The 21347-nt window shown below is 51.2% G+C and overlaps 1 protein-coding gene across 8 annotated transcripts; it reads left to right on the top strand.

Annotated features, from left to right (window-relative positions):
• Positions 1-455: 455 nt before the first annotated feature.
• Nkain4 (Sodium/potassium transporting ATPase interacting 4) lies at positions 456-21155 on the top strand. Of its 8 annotated transcripts, none has more exons than XM_008762498.4 (8): positions 512-661; positions 5570-5806; positions 10479-10616; positions 10875-10955; positions 11847-12044; positions 18722-18782; positions 19919-20003; positions 20890-21152. In XM_008762498.4, exons 2-8 carry the CDS (start codon positions 5795-5797, stop codon positions 20897-20899), a joined length of 585 nt encoding a protein of 194 aa, XP_008760720.1. In that variant the 5' UTR covers positions 512-661; positions 5570-5794; the 3' UTR covers positions 20900-21152. The 8 variants fall into 8 exon arrangements, with proteins under 8 accessions (XP_038960620.1, XP_063139512.1, XP_008760720.1 ...); XM_063283441.1 differs by lacking the exon at positions 512-661 and adding an exon at positions 1517-1769; XM_063283440.1 differs by lacking the exon at positions 512-661 and adding an exon at positions 1543-1769 and having other exon boundaries at positions 5373-5806.
• The last annotated feature ends 192 nt before the right edge of the window (positions 21156-21347 follow it).

Here is a 21347-nt window from a genome sequence, read left to right as displayed (position 1 = left end):
ACCTCCACAAGAACGGAGTTTGATGTCAACAGTGCAGAGGTGTAAGTCCCATCAGAGGATTCGGAGCAGAGACAGAAGCCAGGCCAAAAGCTATCTGGGGTAGACACAGTTGCTGATTATTCTTTTATGAGCATTCTGGGACAGACTCGTTGACAGATCAAGTCTGTCTTGTGGCCACTGTTCAGCCCTGAGCTGCTCTATGCTGCCGGAAAGCCCTGTCATCGCCGCTTTAAGAAGGGGTCTCGCGCCTCCTCTCCGGACCGCTTGAAGCCCCTAAGGGCTGCAAGGACCAGGGGTATCTGAGCGTGGAGACAGACACAGCGCAGCTGTTACCCAGAGCTGGAGAGAGGGGGTGGGTGGGCGGGGTCCATAGAGCGGGTGGGCAGAGGCGGGACCTAAAAGGAGGGGCGGACAGGGCTGGGGTCTACTAAGCTTACCCGAGACAAGATCCCGTTGGGGCGGGATCTGCAAGCTGGAAGGAGGCGGCGTTTTCAGGGGCAGGCAGAGGAATGGGGGTGGGGGGTGGGGAGGGTGGACAGAAGATTTCTCACGCGGAGGACTCCGGCCCCCTCTGGCAGCAAAGGCTCCAGCGGGCGAAGTGAATACCATGGGCTCTTGCTCCGGCCGCTGCACACTTCTTGCGCTCTGCGCTCTGCAGCTGGTGAGTCCGGGTGTCCTGCGTGGCTCTCCGGACCTGCACCAGCCTCGGGTGGCTCATGGGATGACGGCTTGGACTTAGCTGCTGCGGCCGATTTTCTGGCTGCCAGGCGTGCGAGGGGAGCTGTCACGGTGCGGGATCCTGGCTGTGCCCTGCTGTGTTTTCTTGGGGAGTAGCTGCTGTCCCCCCTGCTGGCGGGGACAGGTGCTGGGTAGTGTCAGGGGGCCCCGACCGCTAGGAACAAAAGCCTTCGGGAGGGCTGCCCCAGGAGCTGTGCTCAGGTCCAGAGTGCCTGATTGGGGACGATATTGCTTTTGATGCCTACATGCCACAAAGGCGCCTGCGGCCGGGAAATGCAAGCGCGGGTGTCTTACTACTGCGGCACAAGGGGCTGGCGAGCCAGCAGCAAAGTTCAGTGTCTTGAGTGTGGACTTTAGAGTCGGATGTGCTGCAGAGTGTGATCATTTGATGCGCCCAGCTTGTGCGCAGGCACAGACTACCTTGGAGTCTCCCAACCTCCCTGGGCCTGTAAAGGGAAGGGGCTCTGAGGCCCAGATGCTTATGGTTGAGCCCAGCTCCACTAGTTGGAAAGCCTTGTCAGAGAACTTGGATGAAGCTGAACAACTTTGCAGCTCTCCCTGAGCTTGGAGCCTGGAATCTGAGGCTGATGGAAGACGGGGCTAAAACAAAGGTCGCTGGGGAAACTCCTTTGCTAAATGCTAATGAGTCCTGAGTATCTGGTCTTAAAAAGGAAATGTAGCTTTGTTGTTTCTGGGTTGGGTGCGGGCCTGGGCCCAGCTGAACTAGGTGCCTCCTCCCTGGTTGAAGTTGGAAGGCCCCTGAGGAAGAAGTTGTTTTTAAGACACTTTAAGGCATTTGGTGTTTTGTCCTCCCAGCAACACAGGCAGTGTCTTGTACCTCCAGGGACAGCCAGGCATAATATAGGATTCCAGGGAGGTCCACGATCCAAGTCTTTACTGGTCTGCTGGTTTCTACCGCGCAAGTCAGACTTAAGAGGTCTGCCTCCAGTCTTGGAGCAGTGTTGAGAGCTGTCTTTCTGTGAAGGGATCCCTCAAGGGGAAGATGGAGAAAAGTTCTGCAGGATGACCAGGTAAAGGACAGGGATAATAAGTTCAATTCACTGGCTCAGGCTTAGAGCCTGCCCCATGTGGGAGTCAAGAAACAAAGTTGCTTTGTGAGGGGGGAAGACTTTGGTTTCCTTGCCCTGGGTTTGACGTGAGTGTTCTCTGACCTGTAGCTGAGAGAAGCAGGTACTTCTGCCACCTCTAGTTCAGAGATGTGGCCTTGGGGTGAGCGAGGGTAAGATGAGGGCCTGTTACTTCTGTTTGACCTCTGTCTGCAAGTAAGAGGAGAGGGGTCATTTCAGTGCTTGGGTTGTAGGGCTTTCCCCTGGACAGGGCTTCTCAAACACAGTCTTAGCCAAGACAAGCCCCAAGGACTTTGTTGAGCTGTACTGAGCCCTGTACCCTTGCTTTGTCCAGTAGGGCCACAGCTGAACTGCCCCAGGAAACTGTCAAGGGTCTTTTGTCTTGCACTGGCTGGCAGTTGGGGGCGGGCCACCCTCCTCAGCCTCTGGGCAGAACAGGCCCAATACCACCCACTGCTCTGGTCTCTGCTTTCCAGTGGGGAGCAGAGGAAGCTGGGAGTAGCATGGGGGTCCTGAGGCCTTCCCTTTTTTTTTGACAAGCGTGAGAGTTTTCTTGTTACCAAGTTACTGGACAAAGGACCCAAACAACTCTCCCTTGAAGAACAGCAGGAATTTTGTGGGCTATGAGCCAGCACTATGCTGAGACCATTCCCAGCCCTCACTTTGCTGTGATGACAAGACAGAAGATTCGGGGCCCATGAAAGGGTCTGCAACTAGATTCTTCAGGGCTACTAGCTCTAAATCTCCATGCGATGGGAGACTCACACATGACTGTAGAGCTTCTGGGCATGTTAGCTCAGAAGTGAGAGGATGCGTCAGTACTCTCCTCTCTTTCAAGGTTTGCCATTGCTGAGGCAGCCAAGGGGCTGGCAACTCTTCAGACTGAGGTCCTGCAGCAGATATGTGCATCTGACCCAGCATCCAGTTGGGGCCTCACAGGATGGTGCCTTGGGTTTCTTAGTGGACCAAAGTGGGTATCTTCATCTCCCCTTTCTTTTTCTCCCCCAGTGGGATGAAGACCAGTCAGATTCAATCATTCATAAAGAGGCTGGCCTGGTTTCTGTCCCCCGGTGCTGCCCCCCTCCCATTTGTAATTTTATGTGCAGGGCTCCTCCAGGAACTAACTAGAGAGGCTTTCTGAGATGGAGACAGCTGGCTCCAATGCTTGAGATCCATTCTAGATCACGCATTTTCAGATTGTGTGCCTGTAATTAGTGCCTCTAACAGTAGAAAGGAACAAGCAAGTCACACAGCCCACTGTGTGACTTCTCAGGACAAGTCCATCGTGGGGAAGGGGAAAGGCCATCACTATCTGCCTGGGCCCGGGGCAGGAGCGTGCAGGGGTGGAGACCCCGAGCGCTGCCTAAAGGAGGGATGTCTCTGTTCCAGAAGCTGAGAGGGCGCACAGGGCTCTGAGATGGTGGTGGAGGCAGGAGGGGTGAAGGTAGATGGATAACTTGAGTGAGGGGCTTGGTGCTCAAAGGCTGGGGCTCTTAGAGCCTCCCTCTATAGGTCAAGAGCAGCCTGTGGCCGTGGTTCCATCAACAGTCTCTGTCTCGAACATTCAAGCAGGCCTCCGCTGTCCTCCATTTTATAGAGTTGGTGTAGACAGTCATCTAGAGCCTCCTTAAGGGAGATTCTCACTGTTTGTGGATGTTCCATAGAATGCTCTTCTGATGAAATGAGAGCAGAGGAAATACCCATCCAGGGCTTGTCCTGACAAATCTGATGATGGAGGGGGGGGGAGGGTCCTGAGTGCCTTCCCAACAGCTATGTGTCCAGTAACACTAGGAATTCAGCAGTGAGCTAGGGGTACAGCTAGTGGACCAGTGATTGGCTAGCAAGTGCAAGGTCCTGGGTTTGATTCCATGATTCCAGCATCTCTCTCTCTCTCTCTCTCTCTCTCTCTCTCTCTCTCTCTCTCTCTCACACACACACACACACACACACACACACACCTCAGCTTGGAAGAGTTGGAAACATTGCGTTCCTTATGTTTCCTGGCCCCTACTGACACTCTGAGACTGTCTTCTGAGCTCTGTCACAAATGTACGCTGCTTTCTGTTGCCTTCTGGGAAGCTGAGGGCAGAAAGGGCATGAAAAGGGAGGACCTGTAATTCTCAAGGCCCTTTCTTACCCCTATGAATGCCCCAGGGTGGCATCTCCATCATTTTGACAAAAGCCTCAACTGAAGTTTAGAATCTGGACATGCCTTGGGACACGGATCCAGAACCCAACAGTTCTGGGAAACTCTGACAGAGAAGCTGGGGAGGGGCAGGCATTTCCAAGGTGCCAGAAAGTCAGACACCAGAGGTCCCTGTAAGATTATTGGAGCTGTTGATTTCATAGGGTCATGGCAGCTATGTAGACTCCCTTGTGGTGCAAGGTACTAGGTAGGCAGAAGACAGACAGCATATGGGAGGGGTAGTATGTCAGTCCTCTTTAGAAGGTTGTGCTGGTGGGCACCAGTCATTCTGCAAGTTTATTGTGGCCTCAATGTGCTATGCTTGGCTGCTGTGCTTGGCTTGTACTCCATGTCAGGAACATTGTAGGGAGGGTCAGCAAATGCTGGGCATGCAATAGAAAGGAGTTGGCTGTGATGTAGATGGCCACGGAGAGAGAGGAGGATATGAGTAGATTCTCAGATCAACAGGAGAGAAGGGACCTTGCCTGCCAGGCAAACTCTGGTTGAAGGACTGGAGAATCAGGCAGCCAGGGTCAAGGCCTTTCCAGCAGAACACTGGGCCCATTGGGCCAGGGCAGCTTGTGACAGCTGGGAGAGTAAGTGCAAGTTTTGTATAACAGAGGGAGAAAGCTGGTAAAGGGTTAAGTGTGTCTGAGATACCAGGTCAGCGCTAATAAAAGGGTGCTGGGCATACAGGTTGCAGTGATATGGGGTACAGATATACTTCAACCATGGGCTCTGAGGCCTTAAACTCAGTCTGACCATTGAGATTCCATCTTGCAAGGGCTCTTGGCAGAAGCAAGGCAAGGCTGACACCCTACCTTGGAGGTTTGTGCTACTCCTCAGGAAGGGTCTCCAGTGCATATTCTCCTCCTGGGGACAGGAGAATGGCATGCGGGGTAACTCCCTTCTTGAATACCCCTCCTCATTCCCTGCTCAGGGAACAGGCCATGACTGACAGTCCCAGGGTTGCTGAGCGCCTGAGTCAAGCTCACTGAGTCTCTGTGACCCCCACATTCCAGGCCTAGAGCCACCAGGGTGTGTCTGAGCTGAGGGAGGGGCAGGTTCTGAAGGAATTTGGCAGATCACAGAAAGAATCTCCCTCCCCAGAGAAGTTATTAAAATCACCCCCACAGGACAGCAAGTCTGGGAACAGCAAGACAGGAAGCACTATGGACTTTCAGTCGCACTGACTGGGTCTGTCATTAGGCTTCTCCCTGACTTCTGCTGCATAATACACATGTGCTCACACAGGCACGTGCAGGTGTACTCACACACCCGCATGCGGACATGTGTACGCTGGGCGCTGTATTTCATGCAGACATGCGGCTCATGTATGGCTCCACTTGCTGGCATTTCAGGCATTCTCTGGTTACTTCTGGGGTCACAGCGTCTCTCAACAAATAGTCTGGACTCAGAATCCGGAGAGCCATTGGAATGGATGCTGAGGGACTGTTTCTGCCATGTGTTGGAAGTCCAGACAGTCTGAGGAGATGAGGCCTTATCCCTCCTATCTGCTGTGTACAGCCCTGGACCTGACCATTTACTTGTCCAACAGAGCATACCTTCTGTGGGAGGAAAAGAGGCCAGGGACCCTGTGAGCAGCCACAGAGATTCTCCTAGACTCAAGCTGTGAACAGAAGAGGCCCAGACCATCCCTAGAAGGGGGTACAGAGAGCACAATAACCCACACTCAAGACCCCTGTGGCTGTGCAACAACTGTAGTGGGGTAGTCAAGGCCTGGCCAGGGATGCCGTCACCATGGTTATAATCCTCACTTCAAATGCTGTGCTGGGTGAGTATTGGCATTGGTTGACCCTTGAGCTCCAGCGCCCTCTAGGGAAGTCAGCAAGACTGTCTTCTTGTTGGGACGCACCTGTAGCTGATTCTCCCACACAAAGGCTTCTGGGTTAGTCATCCTTCTCTGATGCTTCTCTGGTGACCATGGGATGTACACTGGCTCTGGTGGCACAAAGTCTCTTGGGAAAGTGTCTTAGGCAGTGTGACCTCCTAAAGTCTTTAGTCCTTCTACTCAAGTGGTATTAGTTTATGTTTGTAAAAGGGTTTTTTTTTGGGGGGGGGGGGGCGGAGGACTTCTGCCTGCTGCTCCATCCCCTTGTCTTGGTGAAGGTTTCAGGAAGGGTGTAGATAGCTTGATGCGGGGGTTGGGGGATCCAGACCTCATACTTTCTTTCCTCATCGCTGTGACAAAATGCTTGACATGAACAATCTCGGGGAAGAAAGGTTTTATTCTGGTTCATGGCTTTGAGTTCAGCTCATAGCTGGCACAGCAATGGCTCCCTTTTTGTACTGGGAGCATGTCACAATGGCTGTTCATGTGGCTCTAACCAGGAACCTGGGAACTGAAGTTGAGCACAACCTTCAAAGGCCTGCCCTTTGTGACTCGCTTGTACCAGTCAGGTCTGACTTCCTGAGAATCTTAAGGACACTGCCTCCTAAACCAGTGTACCAACGGGAGAACAAACATTTAAACATGAGCCTGTAGGGAACTTTCAGATTCACCGCTAACACCTGGGTCGCCGACTGTCTCCATCTACGCTGTTTTCCTGAGACTGTTGAAAGTCACACAGTTGGGTTTCTTCCACACTCTGGTATGATGTGTATCTCCCTGTGTAGTCCCAGCACTGTTTCAACGTTAAGACTCTACCTGATGCATTACCACAGGGCTCTGTTGAGGTGGCTGCTCCTGAGCTGTCCTTCTTGTCTTTGGCCTCTAAGACTTGCTGCAGCTTCTGCTGTGCACAGTGTTGGTAGCTACAACATCTGACATGCCTATGTGGGGCCAGTACCTATAAGCAACTGCTCTATATACTGTATAGGCCAAGCATGGTCTGGCACCCCTGTAGGAGTGGAAAATCCCTACCTCATATTCATGGTCCAGAAAGGACTAGTCAGGGAAGATAGTGCTCATCTCAAGCAAGAGGCTCAGGGAGACCCTGGGACCAGCTATGTTTGTGTCACCCCAACCCCAGCCCATGCTCAATGCCCGCAGGCAGAGCAGACTCTTAACCAACCCTGGGAGGATTCTTGGCATATTCCAATGAGAAAAGTATCCTGGCTGACACACCAACTCCCAATTCCTTAGAGATGATGTAGCTGCAAGGCAGACAAATGATTCCTTGTAAAAATAAGCAAAGATCTTGCAGAGCTCCCCAGTGACCCCCTATGTGCATGGCTACCATGCGAAAGGCATGTGAATAAAGAGGTGAGAGCCATCGGCTAGACCAATGGTGTCTGCCCATGCAGGGTTACTGATGACCCATCAGCGTAAATAGTCTGTCAGGACTAACAGGAGCCAAAAGTTTGGCCAGTCAGCTCTCTGTCGATCCTGGGAAAGGACAGAACTGAGAACTGATCCTTGAGAACTGCCAGTTGGGAATTTTTTTTCCACTGGGGACTGCTCCAGTCTCCACGTGCATCTTTAAGGGGTTTACCCGCCTCCAGGAGGTTAGCATCTCCAAGGGCTAGCAATAGAAGGGCTCTTTAGAGGTGAGAACTTGGCTTCCTCCACCAACAGTTGGGATCATGAGACATGCCACAGACCCATTAGGAGCCAGCAGGCGTGAGTGCTTTGTGACCCGAGAGAAGACAGGATACGTTAACACTTGGACAGAAGAGGGACACTCGAGCGTGAATGTTCTGTGACAGGAATAAGGGGCGCAGAGGGAACTCTGACAGGAGTTGGGGACAACTGGTGTGAGCACCCTGATGGGAGATGGGGCAGAGGGGGTGAGTTCTCTGTACAGGAGGAGTGGATGGGTCTGAGAACTCTGTGATTAGCCAGAGGGCAGTAAGTGTGAACACTTTGTGGTTTTTGTGGGGCCGTTCTTAAACTGATTCTGCTGGACCATTCTTGGTGTTCATAGGAGGTCTGCCCTTACCTCTCCACTTGGCAGACCAAGTCACCCAGAGAAACCTAGACTCCTGCAGAACATGCTTATTGACAGTCCTCTTTTGAGACTTCTTTGGACATAACCCACACTTCTGGTCCATCCACAGTTGTCATGGCGACGCCAAAGCATGCCCAATTGCAGATATATTGCAGATAAAGGGTGCTGTCAGCACACTTTAGGGGTCAGTCCCATCACACAGACCCCAAGCAGCAGGGAGAAACTGGACTGATGTTAGTGTCTATGGCTATCCAACCTAGTAACCAGATTACTCAACTCAAACTTGACACAAGGCATAAAAGGTCATGTGGAGATGAAGGGAGTCTGTGCCCCCATGGAAGCCTTGGCTTTCTCTTGATCTCAACTTTTCCAGCCTTGGAAGGGGCTTCAACATTGTAAGCAGACCTGCCTTAGGGTTCCTATTGCTGTAATAAAACACTATGACCATAAACAACTTGGGGAGAAAAGAGTTTGTTTCAGTTTAAAATTCCCAGGTCATACTCCATCACTGAGGGAGGTCAGAGGACAAACAGGGAAGGAGGTCAACGCAGAGGCAGAGGCCATGGAGGGGTGCTACTTACTGACCTGCTCCCTACAGCTTGCTAATTGGACTTTCTTACAGCTCCCAGGGCTACCCGCCCAAGGTGACCACCTACAATGAGCTAGGCCCTTCCACATCAATCATCAATTGAGAAAATGCACCACAGGCTTTCCCTCAGGTCAATTTGTTGGGGACGTTTCTGCGGTTGAAATTCTTTCTTCTCAATAGACTCTGGCTTGTGTCAAGTTGACAGAAAACTAGCTATAAGACCTCGAACTCAGAGACCTGCCTGCATCTGGTGCTCAGATTAAAGGCATAAGCCGCCACCACCAGGCACAGAAGCCAGTATCAGTCGGGGAATGTCTTAGCTTTTCCAGCTACACAGATCTGATTGCTGCTACACAGAAGTCCAGTGAACGTCACAGGCTCAGCCAATGTGTTGCCTCTTTAACATTGCTTCTCTTCCAGAGGTAGTCCATCCTTTTTAGTCCTTCCTGGACAAACTTGTGTCATCCCAAGCGCAGTGGTTCCAGAGAAGATGTTAGAACACAGTGTAATTAGCCATGCTTTCTCTTCCTTCACCTAAGCCTGCTCAAGGAATGGAGCCCAGTGAAGGATGGGTGGGTGAGTGGTGAATGAAGGATGGAAACATGAATGGAAACAGGAAGGAATGTGTAGGTAGATAAAGGAATGGGTAGATGAATGGATGGTAGGTGAATGGATGGATAATGGATGTGCAAACGGTTAGGTGGATGGATGCCTTAGAGTCTCGATTCTACTGGGCATAAGTTTGTTTTCCTCAACTATAAAACATGTTCCTTGTATATAATCCATTCTTTCCCATTGATCTCTCTGTCTACTTGGGTAGAGGGTATTATCTTCAGAGCTACAGCATCTCGTGAGTGTCCCCAGAATAGAAGTGTAGCCAGCCCATCAGGATAAGAGCCGTCTTATCCACAACGGTCTCCAGGACAACCATAGAGAGATTAGTTACCAGGAGACATGGATTCTCTGGGCTTCGTGCTTAGCACCCCGTGTAGGCTCGGATCTCATCTGCTACCAAAACGGTTGGGCAGTACTTTAGGATCTGTACTTCTTGTTTATGTCACCACCAACCCCCAGGTAGAACAGCCTTGGGTATGAGGCAGTCGTGATGGTGCATGACTTTAATCATAGCACATGGGAGGCAGAGGCAGGTAGATAGATATCCGTGAGTGTGAGGCTGTTCTGGTCTACATAATGAGTTCTAAATGAAAAAACACAAAATGAAAAGGAAAGTACATGACTGGTCCTAGGCACGGTGGAAGAGAAGGTTTATTGTAAATAAAAAGGAGAGCACAGCCAGAGGCAGGGACATCTGGGAACATTCAGAGTGGACGTGACCCTGATCCATGTGAGGAGAGTAGGGAAGGGAGAGGGGAGAGCCAGCCCAAGAGGCCAGGAGGGTAAAGAGCAGACAAAAGGGCCAGGTAACCAAAGTAGCTGGGGGAAGGCAGCCCAGCTCCTGGGTTGGGGAGTTCAGGTTGGGGGGTAGAGAATGCCAGGTAGGGACCAAGGAATTCTGGGAGAATCTGGGGTTCACTTTGGTATGTTAAATAGGCACTTAAACTGTTAGTCAGGGTTTGAGACCTAACAAGTCCCTGGATAGCCAGGACTGCGTAGAGAGACCTTGTCTCAAACAAACAAAAATCAAAAACAAAAAAACAAAACCAACAAAAACCCCCCACACAACAACAACAAATAACAAAAGCAAAAACAAAACAATAAACCTCTGTGCTTTGGGTCTGGGGACAAGGAAGGAGCCTGGTTCCTCCAGTGGTGACATTTGGGCTGGTCAAACTTGATTTTTGCTGGAAAGGCCACATCATAGGCACGTGATACTGCTCAGGGTCATGGCCGAGAAGGAGTTTGTGGCCCACCTGGTATAAAATAGGTGTGAAGGATGCTTAGGAGGGAGGGAAAACCTGAGGTGGTCCATTAGTGTCCACTGTCCCTCATAGGCCACCTGTTCTTAGGTCACAGTTCTGGAACGGCAAGTGTTTGACTTCCTGGGTTACCAGTGGGCACCCATCCTGGCCAACTTCGCCCACATCGTCGTGGTCATCTTGGGGCTCTTCGGCACCATTCAATACCGGCCACGCTACATTGTGGTGGTGAGTCGCTGTGTTTGGCAGCCTCTATGCAAGTAGTATTGGTAGCAGCTTAGGCAGGATATCTGTCCAGGGTGGCTATCTGTCCAGGGTGGGCTTAAGGAAGCATTTCCAAGCTTAGCGTTGGGAAGGTCAGACTCAGGGAGCCCCGACATTGCCACAAGTTCAAGGGCTTTCTTCCAAGGGGTTGGAGAAAATCAGATATCCACTCTGTGAAGCTGCTGGGTTCAACTTCTACCCTGTTCTTCTTGGTCTCCCTAGTATGTGGTATGGGCAGCTGTCTGGGTTACCTGGAATATCTTCATTATCTGCTTCTACCTGGAAGTGGGGGGCCTCTCAAAGGTGAGTAAATGTGGGAAGGGGCTCATCTACTGGGTCTTGGCCAGATCACCATTTGACACTTGGTCCAGTTCACTGCATGCTCCTAATGCTAATGGGCACTTGATACACAGTGCTGGCCACAGCACCAGGACAATTTTGGCTGTGATCAATGCCTCAGTAGTTTGGGAGGACTGTTTCTCGGGTGGTAAGGGCTGCTGGTAAGACACTGTGGGTGTCAGTGTGCCAGGACCTCGGGCTGGGTAGCACAGAGGGTGGGAGTTCTGGAAGAGGGCAGGAATTCTGGAAAAGGGCCTTGGAACCAGGCAGTACCAGGGAGGAGTTGGGACTGAGCAGACAACTGGCAGAGGTGTGTAGGTAGCGCCTTCTCAGGGATGGTGGGATTCGGGAACAAGCAGAGACTTTCCTCTTGTGGCCACACTTAGTCTTCTGCCCTGGCCAACTGCTAAGTGCCACCCAAGGAAGCCCTGGGCTGGTACAGCTGTGTTCTCCTACGCTAAAGAGACATGTGGTGGTGTGGTGGACTGAGCTAGCCCTGACTGGGCTTATGCCAGTTACAGTTAGGAAGTAGCTTACATGAGGCCCAAAACCCACTGTGGCAGCTTTGGCCAGGGACATAAAGGTTTTGAGGAAACTGGATACTGTAATAATGAGTCCTGAGGTCTTCCTCAGGCAGAAGGCCTTCCTGGAGGAAGGGGTATGAGGGTTGAGTGCCAACAAAATCAGGCTTTCCCCCTTTAGGAATAGTTTTGGGGACACTTGTTCCTGCCTCTCACAGCGGGAACCCAAAAGGAAAGGGTGGAGAGAGACAGGACACATCATCATCCCCACTTCAGCCTGTGGTTGGTAGAGACAGGCTGCCTCCTGATACTAACTTTTCCTCTTTGTTCCCAGGACAGTGAACTTTTGACCTTCAGTCTCTCCCGGCATCGTTCCTGGTGGGAAGAGTATGGGCCAGACTGTCTTCACGAGAAGGCGGCCACAGCTGGCCTGGGTGCACTGCACGGACAGTCCGTGGTGGTGGGTCCTGGCTGTGGCATGGTGCACAGCTATGTGGAAGCCCTGCACAGTGGCCTGCAGATCCTGCTAGCGGTGAGTGTGGGGTCAGGCACCCAGGCTGGGTTTTGTTTTACCTGGGGCAGAGTCAGGACCTTTCCTTCACACAGAGGAACTAGCTTTCCCCCTCGTTAGGTGGCACTGCCCCCATATCTTGCAAGAAGTGCAGGAGTCGGGGTGGACTTTTAACCTCCGTAGTCACTGTTTCTGTTGCTGTGAAGGGGCACCATGACCAATGCGACTCTTATGAAAGAAAGCATTGGATTGGGGATTTGCTGACAGCTTCAGAGGTTTGGTCCATTATCCTCATGGTGGGGAGTGTGGCCGCAGACAGGAAGGCAGGGAGCTGGAGAAGTAGCTGAGAGCTACACCCTGATCCAAAGACAGAGAGAAAGAGACTGCGCTTGCCATGGGCTTTTAGAACCTAACCCCGGTGACACACTTCCTCTGACAATGTCCCACCTCCCAGACCTTTGAAACAGTACCTCTTCCCGTTGACTAAGCATTCAAAACATGTGAGCCTGTGGGGGCCATTCCTATTCAAACCACCACACAGCATCACTGTTCGTGTGAGACAGGCTCGGAGGCAGAATCAAACTTCAGTCTCTGACGCTGCTGCAGTGTAGCAACCAGAAACAGCAACGGCAAAGGTGAAAATGGGTGCTCCTCTATCTCCCTAGCAGAGGAATAGAACAGGCAAGGGTGGAGGCTGACCTCAACAGGACTGTGAAAGGGAGCTAGAAACCCCAGACCAGCCAATAAGGCTGCAGATGGGCCCTACTGATGCCACTATTTAATCCCAACAGGTATGGTCATTAGGATAACACTTCGATGCTTTTCCATGAGTCTCAGGGCCCTTGGGAATAGTTCACAAGCTCTCATCTCCCAGGAGAGAAGGCAGGGGAGGGGACACACGCCCTGGCACACAGTGGGCTGACTGGGTTGGCCGTGAGCCCACAGCTCTGAGAAATCTGCCACAGAACAGATGCCGTGAGACGGGGAACCATGTGGGGATCTGGCAAATTTCCCAGCACCGTGAGATACCACTGCTCTCCAGGAGTCCTGCTCTGTGAGCAGCAGAACGGTTCTGTAACCAAGTAGCTCCTATATCAGATGTGGAGCTGAAGGCTTCTAGGTAACTTTCTCACCACCCTAGTAGACATATAGAAAATTCTGTCACCAGCAAGTGACAGGTGCCTTTATCCTGTCGATGGGGACATCCCCCTGGACTCAGGTTTTCTACATTGAGCCTTGAGGGAGACACACGTTTCCTTGAGTTCCAAGAAGCTGAGACTCCACTATTTTCCATGTCTGTTCAGGAACCTGATCACAGAGAAAAGATCAAGGTAGCCTGATGGCACTCTACAGCTGTGATGGAGCAGAGTAGGAGGTTGAATTCAGGGGCGCAGGGCTTTGGGGTATCAGGGAACCTGAGGTTCTGAACCCCAAAGGCCTTTCCCCAGAGCCTTAGCCCATTTAGATTGCATTTAGGGAGCTGAACAGTGCAGAAAAAGTGCAGAAAAAGCAGTATGGGGAGAGGCCCAAGGAGGCATTTGAGAGACTGGTGCTGAGGCTGGGTTCCTGCTGCACTGTCTTGCTGCCATGGCAACACAGGTGGCCCAAGCTTCAGCCTCCTTGCAAGACTTGATGTGGTCTACCAAGCACGGGAAGTTGTGGCATCTGTGGAGATGAGAGATACGTGGCCCGTGTGTTTGTTCTGAGACCTCATAGGGAATGCAAGGACTGAACCCAGGCTGCAATCTTCCTCAGCTAGCTATCTAAAGGAAGTACTGAGACAAACCCCCTTTCAGGAGTGGCAGATGGCAAGGAGACTATGTGTCCTCAGACTACCTATCAACAGCACCAGCTGTTAAAGACCAAGCCAAAGACACATGAGCCTTTCTGAAGAGCCCTTCATATCCAGAGTGGGCAGCAGGGGCATACAAACTCCCACTGTAGTCCGCAGCCCTCTCTTGCTCTCAAGGCCTCTCACACACTGCTCAGGCGGTCCAGGTGTAGAACACTCAGCCTCAGGGAACACTCTGGGTACAGTGCCAAGTCTGGGCTCCCTCCCTGTCAGTCATTGGACCTCTTACTGTATCCTAAGCTCTGTCATTCCAGGACAGCGCCTGGTGCAGCAGAGTGTCACATCCCGGTCAGTCTAGACCTGGGTGCTTTAGCTCTGAGTTTGGTTTTGGGTTGGTGCAGGGACTGGAGTCCTGAGAAGACCAAGCAGATAATGACGCATGAACTCTGCCTGGATGTTCATGGAGAATGATGTCATCAGGAGCCTTTCCAAAGGCCAGTCAGGGCCCCATCCAGCCACTCCAGAGTACCTCAGCCTGCAGGGTAAGAGGCTACAGGAGCTGCTATAAATGCATTGAAGCCCAGTGAGCCTGGATCCCTATGCTTGGTTCCACCAGGCAAGATGGCCTGCTACCGTAGCATGGATCAGAGTAGGGCCCCACACATTCGGACTATCAGAGAGGCTGAATTCTGGCTTTATTTCTATAAAAGTCTATAATAACAACCAACCAGATAGGAGGAAGCTGGCATAGCGACACAGCTTACCATCCCAGCATGTGAGAAACAAAGAGAGGAGGACTCAAAGGAGGATCACCTACTCAAGGGAGGACCACCTAGTACAAGAAGGACCAGCTACTCAAAGGAGGATCATCTACTCAAAGTCAGGCTGGGTACAGAGCCAAACCATCTCTGGAAAATAAAATAGAACTGAGCTGTGATGACAGATCAGTTAGTAAGATGCTTGCTTTGCAAGCATGAACCTGAGTTTAGTCCCCCGGAACCCATGTGAAAGATGCTGGGCACCTGGACAGATGGCTCAGTGGGCAAGAGTGCGTGTTGACCTGGTACCATCACCATGTCTCAAGGCAATAAGGTGGAGGGTTCTAGGGCAGGTCACTTGAAGTTCTCTTTTGGCCTCCACATTCACTCACATTGCTGAGCACACATGTCTGTCCATCATACGTACACACATAAAAGAAATAATTATAGCATAGCCCTGGCTATCCCAGAACTCTGTAGATCAGGCTAGCCTCAAACTTGTAGGGATCTGTCTGCCTCTACCTTCCTCTCCCAAGTGCTGGGGTTAAATCACCACCACACCTGGTTCATTACATATAATAAATTGTATTTTAAAAGAGTAATGGTAGTGTGTACTTGTAATATCAGTGTTTGCAAGGTGAAAACAAGTGGTTTGTGAGGCTCACTGGCCAAGCCAGTCTTGCCTGTGGTGAATATCAGGTCAGTGAGAGATGTCTTTAAAAAAAATGAAGGTGGATGATGCCTAAGGAATGACATCAAAGGTTGTTCATTTGCTTTCAAGTATACATGCACCCTCACACACAGGTACCCATAAAGATGCACGCGCGCACGCACGTGCACACACACACACACACACACACACACACACACACACGCACACTAACATGCACATACATTAATGTAAAATAAATTGGCCAAAAGGGCTTAGAACAGAAACTTGCTCCGTCACAGCTCCAAGATCAGAGTCCAAAACTAAGGAATTAGTGGGGCTGGTTCTCTCTGGGACACTGAGGAGGGCAGTCCATGTGTTCTCTAATCATGGACCACAGCATTCTCTGGCCTAAGGAAGCATCAGCATCTCCACCTGTCACACAGCCTTTTCCCTACATGGCCGTCTCAGCACCCTCTCTCTGGTAAGAGCACCAGACTTTGGTTTAGGGTCACTTCACCTTATCTAACCACATGCTGACAGTTTGTGGACCCTATTTTAAAAAAATGACCAAATTCCAAGGCACCAGAGTTGGGCTTTGAGGTATGTGTAGCCATGGTTTAACACACCACTAAACACTTCTCACTTTGGGCTCTGGCCCCCGAGGACTGGATGTGGCAAGCCATGACCCGAGAGAACTTCCTCAGACCCTTTCCAAAGCTGGGTCCTGCCTGCAGAGAGGAGGAACATCGTGGCTTAGAGATGCACCTTGTTCTTGGTAGTTCATCATGAACTAGGAGTACATGCCCTTCTGAGAAGTAGTCCAGTGGGTCCCATCCATGCCAATCCTGCTCACTTCTTTCACTGTCTCCAAGTCTGTGATGATCACAGAAACCAATAGGTGGCTTTTCCCAAAACCTCATCGTGATCCCGGTGAGGATACCATCTCCTAACTGTGTCCCATCCAACCATGGATTCACTGGTATTACACGAAACTAAAGAACGGCTATAGCTGGTGAACGTGAAATTGATTCCATAGACCTCTCTAGCACTGCTCAAATTAGTGAAGAACAGTGGGGAGAGAGACAGCTCCTAGGCCCAGGCGGTGGCACCTTTGTGGCTCTAGAGAACCATTTGACCTCTCCCTTCTCACTTATCATTTCTTAAAGTCAATGCCATCTTGATGGATGGACTCAAAGGGGTGGGAAAGAGAGGTTTAGGAAACTCTGGAGCAGCAGCCACAGTGGCACAGCCCATAGGATTGTCCATACCTTGGGCACAACCAGGTTCGACCGTGGAGAAGCCTGGTCACATCTTGAGGCTTCCAACCTTCCCAGTGTACACAGTGCTTGGTAAAGGTCAAGTTCACAGGACAATCAGCAGCTCATGGAAGAAATTGAATTCTATATCTGAGGGCATCCAAGATATAAGAAAGCATGCGGCAGACAGTGCAGGTAGCTTTGCGGTCCACACTACACCTCCACTACTCCCCTAGGCATCTTGCTTAAGCTCTGCCTTCACAGAGGGAAGCTGAAGTTATGTTTCACTCTAATATAACTCATGCAGAGAGGCAAGAGAGGATCCCAGTTGAACCCTAAACATGAAGGAGTACAAACATGGCCCTCATAGAAAAAAGAGCTGATTAGTCAAGGGTCTCTGTCAAGAGTTCTAAAATTGAAGACTCTGAAAATACAGTGACTGGAAACTAGAAGGCAAACTAGAAGGGCAAATGAAAGTCATCTTTGCAGGGTGCAGAATGATTTTGGTGGAACTGGTGCTGGAGGAGCAAAATTCTGCATGCCAGTGGGGAGACAGCCTGCAGCCGTACCTTCTCAAGTGGGAATGCCAGTTCACACGTCTGGTCTGCTTTTGTACTTGTTTTTCCTGTAGAGAAGTGACATCTCTGTTGTCCACTCTGGATGGTAGGAGAGAAAGTATCAGACTTAGCTCTTAAAAGACCACCGGCAAGGAAGGGCCAAGGAGAGGGGAAGCTTCCGGAAGAGGGAGAGTAGAAAGATGTTCAGGGAAGATCTGGGTGAACAGGGTGGACAGACATAGTGGGAAGACAAGGCAAGAATGTGCAAGTAGGATGTCATGAACCAGAGGGGTATCTTGAGATAGATGCCAGCTTGGATGGCCTCTTCCCGAGGAGAACATGTCCATGTTTCAGCACCGTGGTCAGCTCTTCAGGGGGTGGGGGCAACCCTGGGGTGTGACCCTTCACCTCAGACAAAAGGCCATATGAGAGACATCTCAGGCTTTCTTCTCAGTGAGGAGGATGACTTCCAGGCTCGGTTCTGGACTCATTCCTAGGGTGCTGGAGTCCTCTAGAGGGACCACTGCCTGCACCTGAGCTGGGTAAGGTCTCACGGGCATTGAGCTCATGCATTTCCAGCTTTAGTCTGATAAAGTGCTGTCTGTCTCCTTTGACAGGAGGGTATGGTGTGTGGCCTCTTGGGAGGCTGCTGGGTCAGGCCAGTGTGAAACCATGGCCTAGAGGGTAAGTGAATCCCTTGAGGCTGCTTGTCGCTTTTGCAAAGGGACCTGCTGCATATCCAGAAAGTCCTGCTTCCTTCCAATCACACAAACTGGACACTGAACTGTCACCTCTACTGTAACTCGCAGTACTTTCACTGGTCAGGCCACTCCCAGCTGTGGTGTCCTGAGACATCCATCCACTCTGGCATCCAGAGAAGCTGTTATAGCATCTGCTTAGCTTTTGAAATATTCAGGTGCACCAATCATCCAGGGTCCCAGCAGGACACAGGCTTTCCCCCAGACCAAGCTGTTGTTAGGGGCTGGGATATATATGGTATAAATGTTATGTTGTGACACACAGGGGAAGTGCACTCTCCTGAGATTCATGTCTTGGGTCCTGAAATTATACACAGAGTGAGTGGCCAGCACCAGGGCAGGGAGGCAGTCTTGCAGGGAGTTCTGCTAGGTTCCCCACTAGACATCTTAATCAAAACACCAACCTGTCCACATAGCCAGCCTTGCATGCCAGGGACAGAGGCTAAATGTGGAAGGAGTGCCTGTGCCCTGGAATTCTGCTGGAACTGTGTGGAAGGGGCTCACAGGACATTTCGGGGTGACATGACGAATACAGACCTGAACATATAGGCTCAGAGGGCACAGGGCATGACCTTGCCCCCTCCGAACTACTTCTCAGGTGTCCATGTTCCATGGGAAAGTTCAACTCTGGTTTCCCATGTTTCATCTTCCAAGCCCTGAAATGGGAAATGGCTACTACCCTTCAGACTGCTGTGACCGCCCTCCTCACCCGTGTGGTGCCCACTGAGGAGTGTACCAAGGGAGAAGTGAGATATCTGGAATGTGGGAGCTTGGGAAGCAGTGCAGGTCAGTGTCCACCATTCCATTCTGTAGGGGAGGAAACAGAGGCTTGCAAGACGCAGGGATTTTGTCAGGTACACATGGAGTCCTCCGCACAGTCCTCGTAAAATAGGCTTGACATGTCTGGCCTCTCGGTGTCTTTCAGCTCCTGGGTTTCGTCTATGGCTGCTACGTGGTCAGCGTGCTTACAGAAGAAGACGACAGCTGTAAGTGTATAGCTAACAGGAGAGACAACCTTGAGTGCTATGTTATCTTGCGTAGGGCTTGAAGGTGCCCCTTAGTGGTGCCCCCTGCCTATTGGGTCTTCATTTCCTGCCACAGGCCTGACCATAGTCGTGATAGTACAAAGATCTGAGGATTGGGGGAAGGGCTGTCTATGAAGAGGGGCCCAGCAGCCCTCAGGTCTAAGGACACTTATCTCCATGATCCCTACAATGGTGGTCCCAGGGAAGGTCTGAGTCTTCGGTAGCAAGGTCCATTCTGCCTGCCTGGCATCCATATTGATTGACACTTAGTATTAGGTGGGACCCAGACCCCTTTCAACTTAACTTTGATTTGCACTATAACACGGTAATGAATCAAGGCATCCCTTTGGGGACTCCCAATCTTAACATAGTCTCATGGGACGTCCCCACAGAGGAAGGATTGACAGTGTGTGGGTGGGCAGTCAGGCGTCTTGTGGATAGAACCTTCCCCAGAGTCAGAATTGAAACTCAAAGCCATCTGCCCCAGAGAGTTAGACCATGGAGTCAGCTGTCTCCATATTTAAGAGGCTTGGGCTTGATTCTAGAGTCTGGTGAGGGATGGTCTCTTGAGTCTGGGGATCAAGGCCCCGGGTGCTGCCTGATTACCGACCGCACGCAGCTGGCTGCTGACGATGAATCAGGAGCTCCACCTGCTCTTTGAGTTCAGAACTGCACCCGCCTCTGAGCTTCAGAAATATCGTTTTGCCCAGCAAGTGTGTGGGTGGCTTCACGGGGCAGGTGCTTGATGCTACTGAAGGCTACAGGATTAGTATCTGGGGAATTAGTGATTTGGAGAGTCTGGTGGGGTGGGGTGCAGCTCCATCCATGCTGGAGGGCTCTTGTTGACCTCCCCGCACATGACACTCTTCTAGAAAAGTCCATTGTGATCGCAGAGCCAGAAAACTGTGCACGGTGCCCCCAGAGAGATCCCAGCAAGATTCGAGATACAACGGGGACTGATGAGGGTTTACACACGCACCCTTCACAGGCTCTGGCGACATCCCTCTAGTTAGGAATCTGCCACGGGGGAAAGTTTTCCATTCTGCCATCTTTTCCATCATTTGGGTTTTATTTTATTTGGGCTTGATTTCTTTCAGTTGATTTCATTGGTGGATTTGACCCATTCCCCCTGTACCATGTCAATGAGAAGCCGTCCGGCCTCTTGTCCAAGCAGGCATATTTGTAAGTATGGCCCACTCAGCCTGCGTTAGAGTGCTCACAGCACAAGGCTCTTCTTTTGGGGACTTTGCCAGGCATCTGTCTGTCAATCCATCTACCCATCTAGATCTACCCTTAAGATCATGCTCTGGTTAGGTGTCGGGGGTTGAGTGGCTCAAAGCTCGGCGGGGGTAGATTCTGTAATAACCAGGTCCCAGAGACTCAGGAACGGGGGAGATACCCCAGGGGTTTCACTGTTTCAGGAAGTGTAGAGGGTGTGGGTGTCTGTTTCCTATATTTGGCTGATTATATTTCCTCCTCCAAAGTGGCACCAGGGCCTTATAGATCCCATGGGCTATGCCCAGGCTTCCTGGTGGTCCCGGAATTGCAGTCAGAAGGGGCATCTAGGGGTTCCCTTGGTGACCTGATCCCAGAGAGTCCTAACACCCGACCTCAGAGTGTCCTCGGCTATCATGGATAATGGGTATCAGAAGTAGCAGGACTTCAGCTCCCAGGATGAATAACAGGAAATACAGAGCAGAGAAGGGGAGGAGCCCCTGCAGGCTGCCAGACGCATAGTCTTCAAAGTCTTGACAAACATGCTGCTAAGCCAAGCCTGGGCTCAATAGGTCTCCATGGTAGAGGCAGCAGCCTCTGTGAGATTTCCTTTCAATGGGGAATCTGACCAGGGTGAAACCCTTACTCCACTTCCAATCCCTGGCCCTGGCCATCAGAGTATAAAACCAGTACCTGCCCTGTGCATGGAGAAGCCTAGTCCCTGGCATGTTTTTGCTATGCTCTGAGCAACTATCCCTTTCTTGGTTTTGTGTGTTTTGCTTTTGAAGTTCTCCAAGAGAAAGGGCACGGTCCTGTCTCTCTCAGGTTCCCCTGACCTCTGCCTTCTCCACAGGCCTGCATAAGTGAGGGAATGGTCGACCCCGCTCCTGCAACCCAGCCTCAGCCGCGGAAACAATGAGGAGACCCCACCCGGGCCTGGAGTTGCAGCTCTGCTTCCCTGCCTGCCTAGCATTTTTTTCAAGTTCACCTTGGATACGAGTAAGGGGCGGGGGACACTGCAGGCCAGGGTGGCTACTGTGAGTTTGTAATTTCCCTTTTTTTTTTCTAAGAAAAAAAATAAGAAAAAGAAAAGGCACAAGAGACTGCAGAAACAGACAATTCGCATCCCTGGTCTTCTTGGACAGCCGGTAGCAAACCTGGGCAGTTTCCCCAGGAGTCCTCTGGGTGCTCTGTTCTGGGGTCATAAGACTTGCAGACTATATACTGCTTCCAGGGGAAGGGCTTATCAGAGGACAGTAAGAAGGTTCAGCCCCAGTAGCAGGTCCCTGTTATGAGCTACCAAGATCCAAG

The sequence above is a fragment of the Rattus norvegicus genome, chromosome 3 (assembly GCF_036323735.1).
Source record: "Rattus norvegicus strain BN/NHsdMcwi chromosome 3, GRCr8, whole genome shotgun sequence".
Lineage (NCBI taxonomy): Eukaryota > Metazoa > Chordata > Mammalia > Rodentia > Muridae > Rattus > Rattus norvegicus.
Note: the sequence above shows the minus strand (reverse complement) of the source record. Positions and strands in the feature narration are given on the sequence as shown.

What these genes read in the sequence shown, in the direction of transcription:
- Nkain4 (NM_001399301.1), top strand. Translation starts at nt 608, where the DNA reads ATGGGCTCTTGCTCCGGCCGCTGCACACTTCTTGCGCTCTGCGCTCTG. An exon ending in GGCCACGCTACATTGTGGTG is followed by an intron (nt 10,617 to 10,874) that starts GTGAGTCGCTGT and finishes TGGTCTCCCTAG; the next exon opens with TATGTGGTATGGGCAGCTGT. An exon ending in AAGTGGGGGGCCTCTCAAAG is followed by an intron (nt 10,956 to 11,846) that starts GTGAGTAAATGT and finishes CTTTGTTCCCAG; the next exon opens with GACAGTGAACTTTTGACCTT.